General features: G+C 43.8%; 2 protein-coding genes across 2 annotated transcripts; one reads left to right on the forward strand and one right to left on the reverse strand.

Annotated features, from left to right (window-relative positions):
• The first annotated feature begins 1181 nt into the window (after positions 1 to 1181).
• LOC119284741 (transcription factor-like protein DPB) lies at positions 1182 to 6108 on the forward strand. Its single transcript, XM_037563902.1, has 9 exons — positions 1182 to 1601; positions 2186 to 2265; positions 2515 to 2558; positions 3417 to 3494; positions 3568 to 3714; positions 3800 to 3868; positions 4781 to 4879; positions 4980 to 5050; positions 5551 to 6108. Exons 1-9 carry the CDS (start codon positions 1294 to 1296, stop codon positions 5798 to 5800), a joined length of 1146 nt encoding a protein of 381 aa, XP_037419799.1. The 5' UTR covers positions 1182 to 1293; the 3' UTR covers positions 5801 to 6108.
• Positions 6109 to 19148: 13040 nt separating this feature from the next.
• LOC119288604 (peroxidase 44-like) lies at positions 19149 to 20902 on the reverse strand. Its single transcript, XM_037568194.1, has 2 exons — positions 20658 to 20902; positions 19149 to 20517 (listed from the first exon to the last, which is right to left on the reverse strand). Exons 1-2 carry the CDS (start codon positions 20865 to 20867, stop codon positions 19561 to 19563), a joined length of 1167 nt encoding a protein of 388 aa, XP_037424091.1. The 5' UTR covers positions 20868 to 20902; the 3' UTR covers positions 19149 to 19560.
• Between the last annotated feature and the right edge of the window lie 929 nt (positions 20903 to 21831).

Consider the following 21831-nt stretch of genomic DNA (forward strand, 5'->3'; position numbering starts at 1 on the left):
ATTTAATCCAACCGATAAATGTGCAATGTACATTGATGTTACTAGCACGTTAGATCAGCTCAGCTAATGAAATGACAATGAAAGAGCCCACGTTCAGTGGTGCTTTGATGATTGCTATAGTAGGGCAAGTGTGGTGGCTAAATTGGTATCAATGCTAGATTCAAGTAGAAGCACCTAAAAACAATAAGGGAAAACTTTGTTTTTGCCACTCTAGTTTTACCCAACTTTGCTTATGCCACTCTAAAATTCGACATTTCACTTTTGTCACTCTTAGTTTTTGATTGCCACAGAATGGCAATTGTGATACATTCTCAAAATCTAAGAATGACAAAAGTGAAATGAAAAATTATTATTTTTGCCACGGAATGACATTTGTGATGTATTGTCAAAAACTAAGAGTAACAGAACTGATATGTCAAATTTTAGAATGACATAAGTGAAGTAGACAAAAATTAGAGTGGCAAAAACAAAGTTTTCCCAAACAATATTGCAAATTGGTACCTCTGCTGGAGCATGGGCACACGACACTCCAGCGAAGTCGGCAAGATTGAAAACTTCATATGCATCAATTTTCAAGCGACGGGACTTGTGACTTAGTCGGGATTTTGGTCGAGGGACTCGGGGACCTTTTATGTCAAAGGAGGGCAGTTTGGATGTAATCCGGGTCGGGCATATTGTGCCTACGTGCTTGAGCAGTTCTCATGTGTAGACACAGTAAGGTATATTTTCCTCGTTCTGTGTTCAACCTCAAATTTTTTTCGTGGGAAATTCACCCTCAACCCAAATTACCTTTGTAAAAAGAACATGAATAAATAGGTTGAGAATAAGATGAGAAAGGAAAAAAAACATGTGTAAATATAACCCGAAAGCATGAATTTGTGATCCATTTAGTACTTTGGTTCTGATACTGTCATTTACTATCCGAATCCATCTAATAATTTACCACAATTAAATTAGAATCGACGAGATGTATGAGAAAGAAAAATATCCAGCCCGCGAAGAGCACCATGACACCAGAGTCCGGCTGGGTGACGACCTTTCCCTTCGCCGCCCCGCCCGCCCGCCACGCAACCGCCAAATCCCAATCACAAAACCAAACGAGCCAAGGGAAAAAACTCAAAAAGGATTAAAGGCTTTGGGCTTCGCGTGTCTCCCCGCTCTCCCGAACGAGTTCCTCCTCTCCCTCCCTCCCTCCCTCCCTCCATTTGCCCCCCGACCTCGCCTCGCCCCGCTAGGGTTTCACAGCCCCGTCTCCTCCCCAATTCCGCCCGATCCCGCTTGATCCCGGCCTCCATGGTCTCCGGCGTCCCCCACCGCCCGGACGAGAACGGCGGGGGCGGCGGCCCGAGCTTCCCGCAGCAGCCGGCGCCCGTGGGCACGCCGCCGCCCTCCAGCGGCCCCGCGCACTCCGCCTCCACCAGCGGCGGCAGCGCCGGCGGCTCCCCGTCAAGCCGCAGCGAGCAGCAGGGCCCCGCCGCCGCCAACGGCGCGGGCCCGGGCCCCGCCGCGTCCACGCCCGCCAGCGACGGCACGGCCTTCCTCCGCCTCAACAACCTCGACATCAACGGCGACGACGCGCCTTCCTCGCAGGCCCCCATCAGGTTCGTGGACATCGCTCTGCTCGGGTTGCCTGACAGATTGAGTTTCCCCATCTGCCATCTACCGCGATCCCAAATTGCCTTCTAGCGACAGATGCTGCTGGATATTAGAGTTTTCGCTGATCCGTAGTGTTTTCCGTGGCTGTTCTTCGGATTACGTCTTGCACGCTAGCCTTGCTGTAATTGGAGTTAGATCCGATCCTTATTTCGTAGACTCATACTGGTGTGCACTGTTATGTTGATCAGTAAAATATCAGTCGTACGGTTTCTGTTCTGCCATATAGTTGCAGATTGTATAAGGTTGCATTGAAGTTAATGTGCAATTCTGTGTCTCTCTTCGGTTTACTCATCTAATATCCATCCTATATACGCTTATATTTACTTGGAATCATCAAATAATGGAAACTGCTGCTTGCCGCTTCGTAGTTAACTGTAGCTTAAACTTCTACTCCCTCCGTAAAGAAATATAAGAGCATTTAGATCACTAGAGAAACACTCTTATATTTCTTTACAGAGGGAGTACTTCTAAGGATACTTACCATAGCTGGCATCAATTGGTTTAGTGCACTAAGTGTTTTCACAAACAGCATCAAGAAGAAGAAGCGAAGAGCGGCAGCAGTTGGTCCTGATAAAGGTGGCCGGGGGTTGCGACAGTTCAGTATGAAAGGTCAGTCGAATTGTTCCCTTTCTGTATTAGTACCCTGTTTAATTCAAGGTATCATGTTCACATTTATAATTTGACCATTAACAGCACAAATGAAAGTTCAAACAATGAGCAGAGCTTGTTTTTATTGTCTATTTCCGTTTTGTTGTTCATTCATTTGTAGTCCATTCTAGAGGTCATGCCTATTGAGTAGAGGTACACTTTCTGCCAACATCAGAGGTATCACAATGTGTTCTGTTTGGTGTTTTGCAGTTTGCGAGAAAGTTGAAAGTAAAGGGAGAACAACATATAATGAGGTTAGTGCTTTATTAGTTTTTAGCTCAAAATTCCTGTTGTTATTTTTTCATCATTTGTGTGGGCTGCATGCGTTTTGCCATATATTAACCAGAAACCAGGCTGCAACTCGCCTGCATGAAGCAGGAATCGCTAGTAATCGCCGGTCAGCCATACGGCGGTGAATCCGTTCCCGGGCCTTGTACACACCGCCTGTCACACTATAGGAGCTGGCCATGTTTGAAGTCATTACCCTTAACCGTAAGGAGGGGGATGCCTAAGGCTAGGCTTGCGACTGGAGTGAAGTGGCCATAGTTTGATATGTGACCCTATTCCTTCGCATACGTTTTCTCGTTGCTCCATATTTAAGATCCAACCAGTTATTGAAATAGAGTAATGTGCATTTTCCACACAGTATAGGGGAGAACTAGCCATAACATTGAGTTGGCTTGCTCATGTGGTCCACCTGGTTTAATCAACGCAGCCCTATATCAGTTTGAGGGTGATTGGTTCTCATACTAGTTCTAATCAAACTTGCATGCCTTTGATATCATGAAACTGCAAACACAGATGCACACCATGGTGTAACATCACCATTTGATCACTAAGATCTTTTGTGATGAAAGTCATTGTAATCCGCTAGTCTTGTGAGTTATCCCCCATCTACTACTACTCTTTAAACTGGTATCCTACCTTCAATATATGCATTTTGATGTTTGGAGTTCCTTGAAACTGTGAAACCTATCCTGTTTCATTACTGTGCCGATAATGATATTTACATTTCTTTCTTTCTTTTTGTACTGGTTGCTTGAAATCTCTAGGATGTAGATTATTGATGAAACTAAAATGTTAGAGCTCATACATTTTACCTTTTTTGTCAGGTGGCAGATGAACTTGTTGCTGAGTTTACAGACCCCAATAACAATATTGAACCGCCAGATCCTGATAATCCGAATGCAGTTAAGAAATATGAATGCCCTTTGCATCAGTTAGTTGTTTTGTCGTGTATGTGCTCACTGTGTTAAAATGCAGCAACAATATGATGAGAAAAATATTCGAAGGAGGGTTTATGATGCACTGAATGTTCTGATGGCTATGGACATTATATCTAAGGATAAGAAGGAAATACAGTGGAAAGGCTTGCCTCGGACTAGTATAAATGATATTGAAGAGCTGCAGGTTGTGTCTATTTTCCCTCAATGGCTATTGACATTAGATGTACCTTCTGTAGTATTATTATTCATCAATTTGTGTCTATTTAAAGGCGGATCTCGCCGGAGTGAAAGCAAGGATTGAAAAGAAAAGTGCATATTTGCAGGAGCTACAGGATCAAGTAAGGATATGACTTCTCCTGTTTTCCTTTGATTATGTTAAATGAACTATATGAAATGTTCGGTGTACTTATTGTACTGTACTATTCAGATCATGTGGCTCTGACATAACATAATGTCCTAACAAAAAAGCATTTATTTGGTGTACCGTGTACCATTGTGTCTCAATATGCATGCTTAGCTCAAGTCCAATACTGGGGTCCACCTCATTGACCCAGTTCCCTGTCTACAGTTTTGAGTATGCCGCAGAATAAATATTTGATATATGTTAATAATAAGAGGATGTTCTCAACCTTTTAGGAATTGTTTATATGTCCGCCTGCTTTCTGTCAATTATTTACTCTTCACAGACCAGCATTCTGCATATTTTGTTTCTTTTTTTTGTGATGTTCCATGCTACTCAAAAACTGAAATTACGTTTGTTATGATCTTTGCTGCTTGAGATTAAGGAAGAAAGATCGAATTCACATGTAGTTCTGACCAGAGTTCAACAAACTAAAATTTGGCTGGTTCCTGGCCTTGACCTCTCAAAATCAATGGTCCTGACGTTCTAGCGTGAAGACCGGGACTCTGCAGTATTAATTAGATAATTCCATTCTTTCAGTAGTGGATAAATTGGAGTAACTTGTTAGTAGCCCACTGTCTTAAAAATGCAAATCCATCCCTTGGCTATTTCGACCATAAAATTGGCAGTAAGCGGCCGTTCCTACTCTCCACATGTTCTTATATTTCTTTACAGAGGGAGTAATAAGTAAGCAATACAAAGGCTGGTCTTAGGGTTTAATGTTGGAATAGAAAATGTTACCAAGGATTGTTGGTCTAGATTGAGAGTCAATCTTTCTTATTTTGAAATTTATTTATCTCATGGTCAAATTTGTGATTGATATATTTATGGATGTCTCTGGTATATGAAGTATCTAGGTATGCAGAACTTAATAAACCGAAATGAGCAGCTGTATGGTTCAGGAAACATTCCTTCGGGTGGAGTGGCCTTGCCATTCATCCTTATCCAGGTGAATAATTTTCAAATTACTTATTCTTTACTCTCTTATTTACAGTTCTGCTTTCTGTGCATAATGTCAGGCTAAATGACAGTTTTTTTGTATCCTGCAGACACGCCCTCATGCAACTGTCGAAGTTGAAATATCAGAAGATATGCAACTGGTGCATTTTGACTTTAATACGTAAGACAAGAATTCTGTTATTTACTTTCCTCTGGAGATAGAGCTTTCCAGTTTATCTAAGAATACCTGGCTTTTCTTTTTCTCTTGCCATGACTGGAAGGGCAGGCCTCTTATCACATTTAAAATATGGGAAGGATATAATGGGAAATAAAACCTCAGCTGTTAGATCAAAATTTGATGATAGCATAATGCAGTGATATGATTAAACTGGAGCGGCTTCTAGTAACCAGAAGGTGCCGCTGAAACAATTTTCAAGTTTAGACTTGATGCCAACTAATATTGATACACGTGTTTGGTCGGTCTCATGGTGGGTAGACAGATGGAAAAAGCCAAGTGGGGTTGTCGATTTTGTCTAAGAAGTGAAGAATAGAACATATCCAATCATCATATAATAAATTCTTTTGAAAGAAATGATTCACTATGAATCTATTATGTTTCTGTTTCTTAGATCAACACAAGGCGTCCTGACTATTTTGACACGTGCATTTCTGAATCCGCAGCACCCCATTTGAGTTGCACGATGACTCGTATGTGCTAAAAGCACTGAACTCGTATGGAAAAGAAGAGAATGCCGGTACTTCGGAGCCGATATCAAATGGATGCGAGGGCTCGAGCACGCCGAATATTTATCGGCATCAGATACAACAATCTGCAATGGCAAGTAATGGCACAAATAGATTACCAAGCTCACCACCACCCCCTGTTCCAGGCATTCTGAAAGGGCGAGTGAAGCATGAGCACCTGTACTAGCCAGGGCGTTTGTTTTGATTGTCATTGGTGTTTGGTAATATTATCATTTTTCTTATTTTCCTTTTTTTCGTGTAAAGAGCCTGTAAAGGGGAGAAGTAGGTCGATCAGATTTAGCTCTGCATTAGATTGATAGAGTGTGATAGGCCCTTGATCTGTGATGCTCCCATGTCCATGTGTAACTCCTAGCGGATTTTGAATCTGTTCCTTAGAGGTGTCGTTTCTCTCTTGATTGCCATGCAGTTGTGCAGAGCAATGTAAAATAGTTACCTTTTGATTTCTGTGAAAATGTCGTCAGTTCGCATGCTTCATTTTATTCAGGTTGTTTTTGGGTTCTTTCCTCTAGGGGAGGAGCTCCGCTGGAACCGCCATACGGCAGCACTCCCCAGATTAGATTATCCTATTGATAATACTAGGTCCATCGTGGAATGTCTGTCTTCTTCCAAGTGAATGGTAACTTCTTTTCATTCGATCGTTACTGTTACAGTATATACCATCTGAACAGATGCGACACTTGGGAGAGATGTGTCGGTTCGGCAGAGGAATAGAGATGCGTCAGTTGCATAGGCAAACTGACGGTTATGGAAGACTTTCATGATATAGCAGTACCACCATGTAGGAACACAAAGCCGGTCTCCGGAGTTGACAAGAAGGTTAAAATCCCCTACAAGCACCCAAGGCCCTTCATGGAAATCACTGATGGCTAGAAGCTCTTGCACGAATTCTACTTTGTGCTTGTTAGAGTGCGGACCATAAACCCCGGTAATTCACCACTCCGGGGCCCCAAACGGTTTCACTAGTGTTGTGATAGTGTTCTCATTGATATGAGAGTTTGACAAGTTAACCAACGTTGCATCTTGAAGGAGATTATGTTAAAATTGGGCTTCCAAGAGAGTTGGGTCAATTTTATTATGCAATGTGTTTCCACTATAGAATATCGATTAGGTTCAATACGGAAGAAACTACGAGCTTTAAGCCCTCCAGAGGATTACAATGAGACCCGTTATCTCCTTATTTATTATTGGTATGTACCGAGGGCCTAACCGCTCTCTTGTCACATGCAGAGGAGACTAGGAAAATTGAAGGTGTGAAGGTATGTACGGAGGCTCCATCTATGACGAATCTTCTATTTGTGGATGACTCATTGATGCTGATGAAAGCTAACATACACAGTCGGGGCGTTAAAAGCCATTTTGGATTCATATTGTACCCCCTCTGGGAAAATGGTGAGTGTTGATAAATCAAGCATATTTTTCAGCCCCAACACGAGAGTGAATATCAGGGAGAAACTTTGTACCACTCTTGATATTATGACTGAAGCGTCGAATGATAAATATTTGGGCCTACCGGCTAATGTGGGTATGGACAAGTCTGACTGTTTCCAGTACTTGATTGACCATATCATCATGAAGGTAAGTGGATGGAAAGAAAAACTTCTATCCAGAGGAGGGAAGGAGATCCTCCTGAAATCTGTTGTAAAGTGATCCCCACCTATGTGATGTCCGTCTTTAAAATTTCTAAAAAAACTTGCAAGAGAATCACTTTTGCGATGTCTCATTTTTGGTGGGGAGGCGAGGACAATCAGAAGCGGATGCATTGGATGGCTTGATGAAAAATGTGTGTACCCAAAAATCAAGGGAGGATGGGATTCCGGGATAGTCACGGTTTCAACCTGGCAATGTTGGAAAAACAAGTTTGGCGTATTCTTGAGAATCCAGAGTCCTTATGTGCTACCGTGTTGAGAGCTAAGTATTTTCCTGACGGTGATTTGTTGAATCCGAAGTTAAAGAAGGGACGATCCTCTTTTACTTGGCAAAGTATAATGACGGGGTTAATTGTCTATATCATGGTTATATATGGCGTGTTGGAAATGGTCACAATATCGATATTTGGGAAGATGCTTAGATCCCTAATAGTGCAAATAGAAAATTAATCACACCTTGAAGGAGTAATTTGATCTCAAGGGTAGGTGATATAATTGACCCTGCTAAACTAGGACAAAAATCTAGTTACACAAAATTTGTGGCCAGTTGACGCGTTCCTTGCAATTCCGCTTTCCCAACATGATATGTTAGATTTTGTTGCTTGGAGCTATTAAAAAAATGGAGTATTTTCGGTTCGACCAGCCTATGCTATGGAATGGGAACACCAACACGGGAGAAAACTTAGAAGAACTGATGATATGGGATGTTTAACTATTAATCCTATTTGGAGTGAGATTTTGAAGTTATCTTGTCCAGCGAAGGTAATAAAATTCATATGACGCACCTTGCACGACACTCTTCCATGTAGAGTTACTTTGGTGAATAGGCACATAAAAGCCCCCCGCCCCTAGTTCTCCGTCTTGTCCCTTGGGACCAGAGGATACAAAGCATATGTTATTCCAATGTCAGGAAGCAAAGGAGGTGTGGAGAGTGCTGGGACTATATCAGGTCATTAAAAGAACTTGGGAAGTTGATTATGCTCGTGAGGCGGTCCTCGAATTTTTACTCTCTATACCTGAAAATGAGCTAACTATTTTGGGTAGTCGGAATGTTTGTGAGATGATTGCAAAGACAACCTTGTATTTATGGTGGGAGAGGCGAAAATTAGTCCATAAAGAGAAAACCCAAGATGTCAACCAGATTTCTATGGGGATTCATGCTATTACGTTAAACTATATTATGACCATATCACCGAAGACTACTATCAAAAGAGGTGGATGGATACAACCTCCAAGGGGTTTGTAAGAGCATCTCCAGCCGTTGGCCCCCCAGAGGACGCCTAAAATCGCCGCCTGGGGGTGAGCCGGCGCAAAAATTGGGCCTGGGGGCGAGTTGGTCCCCAGCTGCCGGCCCCAGGGCCGCCCCCAGGCGCGTTTAAAAATAAAATTTGTATAGCAAATTTCGGCATAGTTCGGCGAAGTTCGGCTAAACACGATAAATTTTGGCAAACTTGGGCATATATTAGACATGTTCGCGGATTTTCATTACATAGCAAAATAGATAACTAATCTAAAAAAGAAACTAGCTGAACGCCGAGTAGTCACCGTCGTCGCCGCCATCGTCGCCGGCGTCGTCGGACTTCTCCTCCTTGACGCGGCCGTCCCTGGTGGACCCCAGACCGGCGTTGCCAACGCGGGCTGGTGGCGGCGGCGCGTCGTCGTCGTCGCTGTCGCAGATGACGACGACTCCGCCTTCGTCGCGGCCGCGTCGGCGCTCCGTGAAGTGGCGCAGGGCGGCGCACTGGCGCTTGCTACCTCTTAAGCTTGCGTTGGATTTCCCCGAAGAGGAAAGGATGATGCAGCAGAGTAGCGTAAGTATTTCCCTCAGTTTTTGAGAACCAAGGTATCAATCCACTAGGAGGCCACGCTCAAGTCCCTTGTACCTGCACAAAACGATAGATACTCGTAACCAACACGATTAGGGGTTGTCAATCCCTTCACGGTCACTTACGAGAGTGAGATCTGATAGATATAATATTTTTGGTATTTTTGGTATAGAGATGCAAAGCGAAAAGTAAAAGGCAAAGTAAAAAGTAAAGCAAGATTAAAGTGATGGAGATTGATATGATGAGAATAAACCCGAGGGCCATAGGTTTCACTAGTGGCTTCTCTCAAGAGCATAAGTATTCTACGGTGGGTGAACAAATTACTGTTGAGTAATTGACAGAATTGAGCATAGTTATAAGAATATCTAGGCATGATCATGTATATAGGCATCACGTCCGTGACAAGTAGACCGAAACGATTCTGCATCTACTACTATTACTTCACTCATCGACCGCTATCCATCATGCATCTAGAGTATTAAGTTAAAAACGGAGTAACGCCTTAAGCAAAATGACATGATGTAGAGAGATAAATTCATGCAATATGAAATAAACCCCATCTTGTTATCCTCGATGGCAACGATGCAATACGTGCCTTGCTGCCCCTTCTGTCACTGGGAAATGACACCGCAAGATCGAACCCAAAGCTAAGCACTTCTTCCATGGCAAGAACTACCAATCTAGTTGGCCAAACCAAACAGATAATTCGAAGAGACTTGCAAAGATAACCAATCATACATAAAAGAATTCAGAGAAGATTCAAATATTATTCATAGATAGACTTGATTATAAACCCACAATTCATCGGTCTCAACAAACACACCGCAGAAAGAAGAATATTACATCGAATAGATCTCCACAAGAGAGGGGGAGAACTTTGTATTGAGATCCAAAAAGAGAGAAGAAGCCATCTAGCTAATAACTATGGACCCGAAGGTCTGAGGTAAACTACTCACACTTCATCGAAGAGGCTATGATGATGTAGAAGCCCTCCGCGATGACGGCCCTCTCCCGCGGAGCTCTGGAACAACCCCAAGATGGGATCTCATGGATACAGAAAGTTGCGGCGGTGGAATTAGGTTTTTGGCTCCGTCCCCGTTCGTTTGGGGGTACGTAGGTATATATAGGAGGAAGAAGTACGTCGGTGGAGCTTCGGTGGGCCCACAAGGGTGGGGGCGCCTGGGGGTATAGGGCCCGCCCCCTACCTCGTGCCCACCTTGAAGCTTCCTTGGCGTAGGGTCCAAGTCTCTTGGGTCATATTCGGGAAGGAAATCACATTCCAGAAAGGTTTATTCCGTTTGGACTCCGTTTGATATTCCGTTTCTTCGAAACACTGAAATAGGCAAAAAACAACAATTCCGGGCTGGGCCTCCGGTTAATAGGTTAGTCCCAAAAATAATATAAAAGTGGAAAATAAAGCCCAATATAGTCCAAAACAGTAGATAATATAGCATGGAGCAATCAAAAATTATAGATACGTTGGAGACATATCAGGCATCCCCAAGCTTAATTCCTGCTCGTCCTCAAGTAGGTAAATGATAAATAGAGAATTTTTGATGCGGAGTGCTACTTGGCATAATTTCAATGCAAATCTTTTTAATTGTGATATGAATATTCAGATTCGAAAGATTCAAGACAAAAGTTCATATTGACATAAAAATAATAATACTTCAAGCATACTAACAAAGCAATTATGTCTTCTCAAAATAACATGGCCAAAAAAAGTTATCCCTACAAAATCATATAGTCTGGCTATGCTCTATCTTCACCACACAAAGTATTTAAATCATGCACAACCCCGATGACAAGCCAAGCAATTGTTTCATACTCTAACTTTCAATCTTCACGCAATACATGAGCGTGAGCCATGGATATAGCACTATATATGTGATAGAATGGTGGTTGTGGAGAAGACAAAAAGAGGGGAAGATAGTCTCACATCAACTAGGCGTATCAACGGGCTATGGAGATGCCCATCAATAGATATCAATGTGACTGAGTAGGGATTGCCATGCAACGGATGCACTAGAGCTATAAGTATATGAAAGCTCATCAAAAGAAACTAAGTGGGTGTGCATCCAACTCGCTTGCTCACGAAGACCTAGGGCATTTTGAGGAAGCCCATCATTGGAATATACAAGTCAAGTTTTATAATAAAAAATTCCCACTAGTATATGAAAGTGACATAACGAGAGACTCTCTATCATGAAGATCATGGTGCTACTTTGAAGCACAAGTGTGGTAAAAGGATAGTAACATTGTCCCATCTCTCTTTTTCTCTCATTTTTTATTTGGGCCTTTTCTTTTTTTCTTTTTATGGCCTCTTTTCTTTTCTTTTTTTCCGGAGTCTCATCCTGACTTGTGGGGGAATCATAGTCTTCATCATTCTTTCCTCACTTGGGACAATGCTCTAAAAATGATGATCATCACACTTTTATTTTTCTTACAACTCAACAATTACAACTCGATACTTAGAACAAAATATGACTCTATATGAATGCCTCCGGTGGTGTACCGGGATATGCAATGAATCAAGAGTGATATGTATGAAAGAATTATGAACGGTGGCTTTGCCACAATACGATGTCAACTACATGATCATGCTAGCAATATGACAATGATGGAGCGTGCCATAATAAACGGAACGGTGGAAAGTTGCATGGCAATATATCTCGGAATGGCTATGGAAATGCCATGATAGGTAGGTATGGTGGCTGTTTTGAGGAAGGTATATGGTGGGTGTATGATACCGGCGAAAAGTGCGCGGTATTAGAGAGGCTAGCAATGGTGGAAGGATAGGAAAAAGTGCATATAATCCATGGACTCAACATTGTATAGTCATAAAGAACTCATATACTTATTGCAAAAATCTAGAAGTTATCAAAGCAAAGTATTACACGCATGCTCCTAGGGGGATAGATTGGTAGGAAAAGACCATCGCTCGTCCCCGGCCGCCACTCATAAGGAAGACAATCAATAAATAAATCATGCTCCGACTTCATCACATAACGGTTCACTATACGTGCATGCTACGGGAATCACAAACTTTAACACAAGTATTCTTTAAATTCACAACTACTCAACTAGCATGACTCTAATATTATCACCTTCATATCTCAAAATAATTATCATGCTTCAATCTTTTCTTAGTATTCAACACACTCAAAAGAAAGTTTCACAAATCTTGAATACCAAGCATGTTATTATTAAGCAAATTACCATGCTATTAAGAGACTCTCAAAATAATTTAAGTGAAGCATGAAAGATCAATAGTTTCTTTAAAACAAATCCACCACCATTCTCTAAAAGATCTAAGTGAAGCACATAGAGCAAAATTATAGCGCTCAAAAGATATAAGTGAATCACATAGAGCAAAACTACTTAGCTCAAAAAGATATAAGTGAAGCACATAGAGTATTCTATCAAATTCTAATTCATGAATGGCTCTCTCAAAAGGTGTGTAAAACAAGGATGATTGTGGCACACTAACAACCAAAGACACAAATAATACAAGACGCTCCAAGCAAAACACATATCATGTTGGTAAATAAAAATATAGCTCCAAGTAAATTACCGATGGAAGTGGACGAAAGAGGGGATGCCTTCCGGGGCATCCCCAAGCTTTGACTTTTTGGTGTCCTTGGATTATCTTGGGGGTTCCATGGGCATCCCCAAGTTTAGGCTCTCGCCACTCCTTATTCCATAATCCATCAAAAGAATTCACCCAAAACTTGAAAACTTCACAACACAAAACTCCATAGAAATCTCGTGAGCTCCGTTAGAGAAAGAAAATGAAAGACCACTTCAAGGTACTGTAATGAACTCATTATTTATTTATATTGGTGTTAAACCTACTGTATTACAACTTCTCTATGGATTATAAACTATTTTACTAACCATAGATTCATCAAAATAAGCAAACAACACACGAAAAACAGAATTTGTCAAAAACAGAACAGTCTGTAGTAATCTGTAACTAACGCAAACTTCTGGAACCCCAAAAATTCTAAAATAAATTGCTGGACGTGAGGAATTTATCTATTAATCTTCTGCAAAAATAATTAACTAAATATCACTCTCCAAATAAAAATGACAGCAGTTCTCGTGAGCGCTAAAGTTTCTGTTTTTTACAGCAAGTTCAACAAGACTTTTCCCAAGTCTTCCCAACGGTTCTACTTGGCACAAACATTAATTAAACACAAAAAACACAACCAAAACAGAGGTTAAATAATTTATTTATTACTAAACAGGAGCAAAAAGTAAGGAATAAAAATAAAATTGGGTTGCCTCCCAACAAGCGCTATCGTTTAACGCCCTTAGCTAGGCATAAAAGCGAGGATAGATCTAGGTATTGCCATCTTTGGTAGGCAATCCATAAGTGGCTCTCATGATAGTTTCATATGGCAATTTTATTTTCTTTCTTGGAAAGTGTTCCATGCCCTTTTTTAGTGGAAATTGAAATCTAATATTCCCTTCCTTTATATCAATAATCGCACCAACCGTTCTAAGGAAAGGTCTACCAAGAATAATAGGGCAAGAAGGATTGCAATCTATATGAAGAACAATGAAATCTACAGGCACATAATTCCTATTTGCAACAACAAGAACATCATTAATCCTTCCCATAGGTTTCTTAATAGTAGAATCCGCAAGATGCAAGTTTAGAGAGCAATCATCAAAATCGCGAAAATCTAGCAAATCACACAAAGTTTTGGGGATAGTGGAGACACTAGCACCCAAATCACACAAAGCATAAAACTCATGATCTTTAATTTTAATATTAATAGTTGGTTCCCACTCATCATAGAGTTTTCTAGGGATAGAAACTTTCAACTCAAGTTTTTCTTCATAAGATTGTATCAAGGCATCAACAATACGTTCGGTGAAGGTTTTCTTTTGGCTATAAGCATGTGGAGAATTTAGCATGGATTGCAACAAGGAAATACAGTCAATTAAAGAGCAACTTTCATAATTAAATTGCTTGAAATCCAATATAGTGGGTTTAGCAACATCTAGATTTTTATTTCTTTCAATCCTACTTTCATCAATTTCATCATAAAGATCTAAATACTCCGAATTTTTAGAACGCCTTCTAGGTAAAGGAAGATCATATTCAGTTTCATCAAGATTCATATTGTAAAACAAAGATTTGATAGGAGACACATCAATAACTTTTAGATCTTCATCTTGATTTTCATAGGAATTGGAAGAACACGCTTTAATAAAGGCATCTTTGGAAGAACGCATCCTAGCGGTTCTTTCCTTGCACCCATCAATGGAAATTCTCATGGCTTTAAGAGACTCATTGATATCATGCTTAGGAGGAATAGATGTAAGCTTTAAAGAATCAACCTCAAGAGAAATTCTATCAATGTTCCTAGCCAAATCATCAACTTTAAGTAATTTCTCTTCAAGCAAAGCATTAAAATTCTTTTGTGAATTCATAAACTCTTTAACACTATTCTCAAATTCAGAGGGCATCTTATTATAATTTCCATAAGAGTTGTTGTAGGAGTTTCCATAATTATTAGAAGGATTACTAGGATATGGCCTAGGATTAAAATTCCCTCTGTACGCGTTGTTACCAAAATTATTCCTACCAAAAAAATTCACATCCATAGATTCATTGTTATTCTCAATCAAAGTAGACAAAGGCATATCATTAGGATCAGAAGAAATACTCTTAGTAGCAAATAATTTCATAAGTTCGTCCATCTTTCCACTCAAAACATTGATTTCTTCTATCGCATGCATTTTTTTATTAGAAGATCTTTCAGTATGCCATTGAGAATAATTAACCATAATATTATCTAAGAGTTTAGTAGCATCTCCTAAAGTGATATCCATAAAAGTGCCTCCCGCGGCCGAATCTAAAAGATTTCTAGAAGCAAAATTCAATCCGGCATAAATTTTTTGTATAATCATCCACAAATTCAAACCATGAATAGGACAATTACGTATCATTAATTTCATTCTCTCCCAAGCTTGTGCAACATGTTCATGATCAAGTTGCTTAAAGTTCATAATATCGTTTTTAAGAGAGATGATCTTAGCGGGAGGAAAATACTTAGAGATAAAAGCATCTTTGCACTTGTTCCAAGAATCAATACTATTTTTAGGCAAAGACGAAAACCAAGCTTTAGCACGATCTCTAAGAGAAAAAGGAAATAGCTTCAATTTAACGACATCATTATCGACATCTTTTTTCTTTTGCATATCACATAAATCAACGAAGCTATTCAGATGAGTAGCGGCATCTTCACTAGGAAGGCCGGCGAATTGATCTTTCATAACAAGATTCAACAAAGCAGTATTGATTTCACAAGATTCAGTATTGGCAAGAGGAGCAATCAGAGTGCTAAGGAAATCATTATTATTGGTATTGGTGAAGTCACACAATTTGGTAGTATCTTGAGCCATCGCGACAAACAAGCAATCCAACACACGGGCAAACAAAAAGGCAAGCGAGAAAAAGGCAAATGGAGAAAGGAGGAGGAGAAGGAGAAGGAGAAAGAGAGGGCGAATAAAACGGCAAGGGTGAATTGGGGGGAGAGGAAAACGAGAGGCAAATGGCAACTAATGTAATGCGAGAGATAGGGATTCTGATGGGTACTTGGTATGTTGACTTTTTGCGTAGACTCCCCGGCAACGGCGCCAGAAATTCTTCTTTCTACCTCTTGAGCTTGCGTTGGATTTCCCCGAAGAGGAAAGGATGATGCAGCAGAGTAGCGTAAGTATTTCCCTCAGTTTTTGAGAACCAAGGTATCAATCCAGTAGGAGGCCACGCTCAAGTCCCTTGTACCTGCACAAAACGATAGCTACTCGCAACCAATGCGATTAGGGGTTGTCAATCCCTTCACAGTCACTTACGAGAGTGAGATCTGATAGATATAATATTTTTGGTATTTTTGGTATAGAGATGCAAAGTGAAAAGTAAAAGGCAAAGCAAGATTAAAGTGATGGAGATTGATATGATGAGAATAGACCCGGGGGCCATAGGTTTCACTAGTGGCTTCTCTCAAGAGCATAAGTATTCTACGGTGGGTGAACAAATTACTGTTGAGCAATTGACAGAATTGAGCATAGTTATAAGAATATCTAGGCATGATCATGTATATAGGCATCACGTCCGTGACAAGTAGACCGAAACGATTCTACATCTACTACTATTACTCCACTCATCGACCGCTATCCAGCATGCATCTAGAGTCTTAAGTTAAAAACAGAGTAACGCCTTAAGCAAGATGACATGATGTAGAGAGATAATTTCATGCAATATGAAATAAACCCCATCTTGTTATCCTCGATGGCAACGATGCAATACGTGCCTTGTTGCCCTTTCTGTCACTGGGAAAGGACACCGCAAGATCGAACCCAAAGCTAAGCACTTCTCCCATGGCAAGAACTACCAATCTAGTTGGCCAAACCAAACGGATAATTCGAAGAGACTTGCAAAGATAACCAATCATACATAAAAGAATTCAGAGAAGATTCAAATATTATTCATAGATAGACTTGATCATAAACCCACAATTCATCGGTCTCAACAAACACACCGCAAAAAGAAGAAGATTGAATCGAATAGATCTCCACAAGAGAGGGGGAGAACTTTGTATTGAGATCCAAAAAGAGAGAAGAAGCCATCTAGCTAATAACTATGGACCCAAAGGTCTGAGGTAAACTACTCACACTTCATCGGAGAGGCTATGATAATGTAGAAGCCCTCCGCGATGACGGCCCTCTCCCGCGGAGCTCCGAAACAGGCCCCAAGATGGGATCTCGTGGATACAGAAAGTTGCGGCGGTGGAATTAGGTTTTTGGCTCCGTCCCCGTTCGTTTGGGGGTACGTAGGTATACATAGGAGGAAGAAGTACGTCGGTGGAGTTTCGGTGGGCCCACGAGGGCGGGGGGTGCGCCTTGGGGTATAGGGCGCGCCCCCCAACCTCGTGCCCACCTCGAAGCTTCCTTGGCGTAGGGTCCAAGTCTCCTGGGTCATATTCGGGAAGAAAATTACGTTCCAGAAAGGTTTATTCCGTTTGGACTCCCTTTGATATTCCGTTTTTTCGAAACACTGAAATAGGCAAAAAAACAGCAATCCCGGGCTGGGCCTCCGGTTAATAGGTTAGTCCCAAAAATAATATAAAAGTGGAAAATAAAGCCCAATATAGTCCAAAACAGTAGATAATATAGTATGGAGCAATCAAAAATTATAGATACGTTGGAGACGTATCAGCGCTCCTTCGCCTTCTCCAGGCGCTCCTTCTCCATCGCTATGGAGTCACTACGCGCCCATTCCAGGGCCGCGTCGTCGTCGTCGAGCTCCGTCTTCACCGGCGCGGCCGGCTCCTTCTTCACCGGCGCGAGCCCCGGCTCCGTCTTTGGCTTGACGAAGCGTGGAGGAGGAGCCGACGAGGAGGCGCGCCGACCTCCCTCGTTGATGACGATGCCGGCGCTGCGAGTGCGCCGGCCGAGCGGCGTCTCCGCCGCGGGCTCGGCCTTGATGCCGAGCAGAACCGGAGTACCGGAGGAGTGCGAGGAAGATCGCGAGGAGGAAGAAGAGAAGGAGGACCCGAACCTCCTTGGCGCCCATGGCCCGGCGTGTCGGTGGTGCGCCGGGGCGGCCATCCTCGCCGGGTACGCCAACGGCGGGTCGTTGCTGCCCTCAAGGTACGTCAGCACGCCCTCGAGTGTGCGGCCGGGGACGCCCCACCACAGGTGGCGCCCCTCACTGTTCTTCTGGCCGCCGACCACCGACGCGTCGTTGGTGGACGCCAACCGCTGCTGCTGGCGGCGCTCGAAGTACGCCGCCCAAGCCGCGTGGTTGTCGGCGGCGTACTAGGGGAGGGAGAGCTGGGCGTCGGTGAGGGAGGCGCGTACGACCTCGACCTCCTCGGCGAAGTATTTGGGCTTGGCCACGGCGTCGGGCAACGGGGGAATGGGCACTCCCCCGTCGCTGAGTCTCCACCCCGTCGGCCCGGCGCGCATGTCCGGCGGCGCCGGGATGTTCGCCTGGAACAGGAGCCAGGACTCCTGTTCGCGCAGCGAACGACGGCCGAAGCCGTTGGCCGCCGCCTCGTCTCCGGGGAAACGCGCTGCCATGGCGACGGACTCGGGAGAGGTAGAGAGGGAGAGGGAGGGGCTGGGCGGCAGCGCTCGGGAGAGGTAGAGGGAGGGGCTAGGCGGCAGCGCTCAGGAGAGGTAGAGGGAGGGGCTGGGCGGCGGCGAGGGGCGGGGCTGGTGTGGGCACAGGCGAGTGAGGCCACCAGCTATATAGCCGCGCCGCGCCCGTGTGAACGCGTGCGAGGGAGGGGAGGCGAAAATCGGGCTCCTGGGGGCGCGACTGGGCCATTTTTTTGGCGCCGGCGCGAGAAAATCGCCTGGGGAGACCTTCCTGAGACGCGGCTGGAGATGCTCTAAAACTTATATGGATGCCTCTTTTAATCATAACCTACTTTGTGGCACGACCGACATTGTTTTCAGGGACGATAAAGGAAAGCTCATTGCAGGGGTGAATTGGAGAATTGATTAGTGCACGGATGTCCTGACGGTGTAAACTTTGGCGCTTAGATATGGTCTATCCATTGCTCAAAGGGCGGGTTGCGACCGTATTGCTATAAACTCAGATAGCCTGGAGGTCATTGAAACCATGAGCAACGGAGGACGGACGGCGAGTACATTGGCGGCAGTGTTTGACGATTGTTACGTTTTGGCTTGTGAATTTCTCATTACTAGATTCAAGAGCACTGTAATAAGGAAGCAAATAAGGTTACCCATGAACTTGCTAAGTTAGCTAAATTTTCTACAACTTTTGACTGGTTTGAGGAGTCTTTGAGTGAAATTGTACCACTCTTCATAAAAGATGTAATTGTTATTGGAAATGAATAAAGATCTGTGTTTTTTCATTAAAAAAAGAAGTTGCATCCCAAGCCAACAAGATGTCTCCTCCTGCTTATCGTCAATGAAGCCAGCCAAAGCTGGATCTTTAAAGAGAAAAAAAACATAATAATACACAAAGTAAGTGTATCCATCGAAACAAGAACACTGCACAATGTATGACTATGCATAAAAGGAAGCCAAAAACAAAACTGGTACAATATAATTCGGCACCCAGCCAAAAAAACTTGGTTACAAGAACAAATACAACAAAAAATTAAGACAAACTGGAGTGCTACGGTCGCTGTTAAAAACTCGACGCGATATTAGTTTCGAAAGAAAAAAATCAACCAAGCATTAAGTAACTAGCCGAAGTATGGTAGTACGTCACTCGTTCCTTCTACAATCAAGGAAGAGAGTACCGCGAGGAAGAAGAAGAGTAATTCAAAGCGCAATTAATCAATTTGATGGAGACGCTGCTGGATGGAGGCCTACGTGCGTCGCCGGAGAGGTGGGCGGGGCGACAGCTCGTAGTTACGTACGTACGCGGTGTGGCAGTGACGCGCTCACGCGCACTGCTTCTAGTCGCTGCGGAGCTTGTGCTTGCCGGACGCCTTCTTGTGGGGCTTCTCGGCCTTAGCGTCCGCGTTGCCGGCGGCGGCATCCGGCTGTCCGTCCTCGTGCCCCTGCGAGACGATGCTTGACACCTGCTCCTGCTTGTTGCCGGCCGCCAAGCCGTCCAGGTCCTCAGGGTCGACGGAGCTGATCCGTATGACCGAGGGGCCGTCGCTGGACATGGGGTTGTTGAACTCGTTGCATGCCTTCCTGACCTCGCCGTCCTTGCCGGTGATGGCCTTGAGCACGGTGAGCTTCTCCATGGCCTTGCCGAATGCCGACGCGAAGTCCTCTTTGGGCTTGTTGAGCATGTCCTTGAGTATGGGCCCCGTCTTCTCGTCGATGGCGAGGAGGCGGTCGATGGTGAGCGGCATCTTCTCGGCGATGGCGTTGGCGAAGAAGGAGTTGTCAATGGTGTTGGGGTTGGACTGGTCCATGTTGACGAAGCCCGGTTCCCGGTTGGGCCCGTCGCAGAGCTTGCTGATGCTGGCGCGATAGCCCGGCTCCATGGGCGAGGCGTCGGGCTCGATGAAGATGCACCTGACCTTGCCGATGCTGTGGCCGCCGGCGAGCAGCAGCACCATCTCCTCGGCGGTGAAGCCGGCCTTCACGAAGTCGGCTGTGACCTGGGGCACGGGGATGTCCGGGCCGGGCAGGTTGTCGTCGGAATCCTCGCGGTTGGAGACGAGCGAGTCGCGGCGGCCCGTGGGGACCGCGTAGTCCGGGCCGCCGGAGAGTTTCACGGAGTCGCGGGTGGCGAGGGAGATGATGTCGGCGCAGGACACCGTGTTGGGGCACTTGGCCTCCAGCTCCTTCTTGGCCTCGTCGATGATCTCGTAGCCGCGCACCGAGATGTTGGGCCCGGCCTCCTTCTCGGAGCTTTGGTTGGACAGCGGGTCGATGAGGATGGACGCGTCGCACCCCTGACATAACATAAAAACACCCATGCATGCATGCACGCAGAGGCGGCAGATCAACCCACATTTTCTCTCCGTCGAGGACGGATTCCAATCAAATCTCTACCCTAACTAATCAAAGAACCAAACGAGGGCGGCGTGCGTACATTGGCGAAGCAGTCGTGGAAGAGGAGGCGGAGGAGGCCGGCGGCGGTGCCGGGGTCGTCCTTCATTTTCTTCTCGATGACGGCGGCGACGATCTTCTCGGCGTCCGGGCAGGACTCCTTGTAGAAGTCGGGGGCGAGATCGGCGGAGGCCAGCGGCGCGGCGGCGGCCGCGAGGAGGCCGAGGGCGAGGACCAGGCGACAGGCGTCCATGGTTGTGGATCCAATGCAAGCAAGGTGCGCGGGTGTGTAGCAAGGCCTTGCCGTGCTGGAGCACACGGCCGGCCGCGTTTAATACCCTGGCGGTCAACGAGGAGCCCCGCGCGCCGCGGCCAGGGCGCGCATCAGTGGGTGGCTGTCACTCACTTTCGACTTCCTGGTCTGTCTAATAATAGCAAGGGGCCGTGTCTTCCCTCCGTTTGCTCCTCTCTTCTCCATCACCATCGGCATGCCGCATGTATATGCATGTACTACCAGCTATAGATAAATCTTGAAAAAGTAGTAATCCGGAGACAATTATTTTTTCAGACAAATGATGAATTTTATTGGCTCAAAATGAAGCAGCAAGGTAATACAAGAGAAATGATTTTATAGTGGGAATGTTTTTTTAAATACGTCATAAACATTTTTCAAATGTTGTTAAACATTTTGTAATACACAATGGACACTTTTATAATACACCATGAATTTTTTTAAATGGACGAACATTTAAAAAATACATGGATATTTTTTAGTTTCTTTATTCATTAATTTTTTTACAACACATGAATATTTTAACACTTTAATTGATTGTATATAAATTACAAGATAAGTTGATTATGTGTAACTAGATTGAAAAAGTTTAATTGATCTCTAAACTTATTATTTATTTTCACACGCAAAAATAGAGAAATAAAAAAAGGTGAAATAAAAAGGAAAATGCTTAAAATCAGGGGGGGTCACAGATCCATGTCCGCTGCCCTTCTATGCATGCCACGTGCCCCATGTCCGTCACCACTAGTTTTTTGCATTTGGCTCCTTCTTGCATATTTTAACACTTTAATTGATTATCAATAAATTATTAAGATAAGTTGATTCTATATAACTAGATTGTAAAAAATTCACCAATCTCTAAACTTATTAGTTATTTTCACAGAAAAAAAGAGAAATAGAAAAAAAAAGATGAAAATGCTTTAAA

This window comes from Triticum dicoccoides, chromosome 4A (genome assembly GCF_002162155.2).
Source record: "Triticum dicoccoides isolate Atlit2015 ecotype Zavitan chromosome 4A, WEW_v2.0, whole genome shotgun sequence".
Lineage (NCBI taxonomy): Eukaryota > Viridiplantae > Streptophyta > Magnoliopsida > Poales > Poaceae > Triticum > Triticum dicoccoides.

Excerpts from the sequence above, each read along its gene's own strand:
- LOC119284741 (XM_037563902.1), top strand. The coding sequence starts at position 1,294 with ATGGTCTCCGGCGTCCCCCACCGCCCGGACGAGAACGGCGGGGGCGGC. Across the intron at positions 1,602-2,185 it reads TCCTCGCAGGCCCCCATCAG|CATCAAGAAGAAGAAGCGAA; the intron begins GTTCGTGGACAT and ends TTTCACAAACAG. Across the intron at positions 2,266-2,514 it reads GCGACAGTTCAGTATGAAAG|TTTGCGAGAAAGTTGAAAGT; the intron begins GTCAGTCGAATT and ends GGTGTTTTGCAG.
- LOC119288604 (XM_037568194.1), bottom strand. The coding sequence starts at position 20,867 with ATGGACGCCTGTCGCCTGGTCCTCGCCCTCGGCCTCCTCGCGGCCGCC. Across the intron at positions 20,518-20,657 it reads TCCACGACTGCTTCGCCAAT|GGGTGCGACGCGTCCATCCT; the intron begins GTACGCACGCCG and ends ATGTTATGTCAG.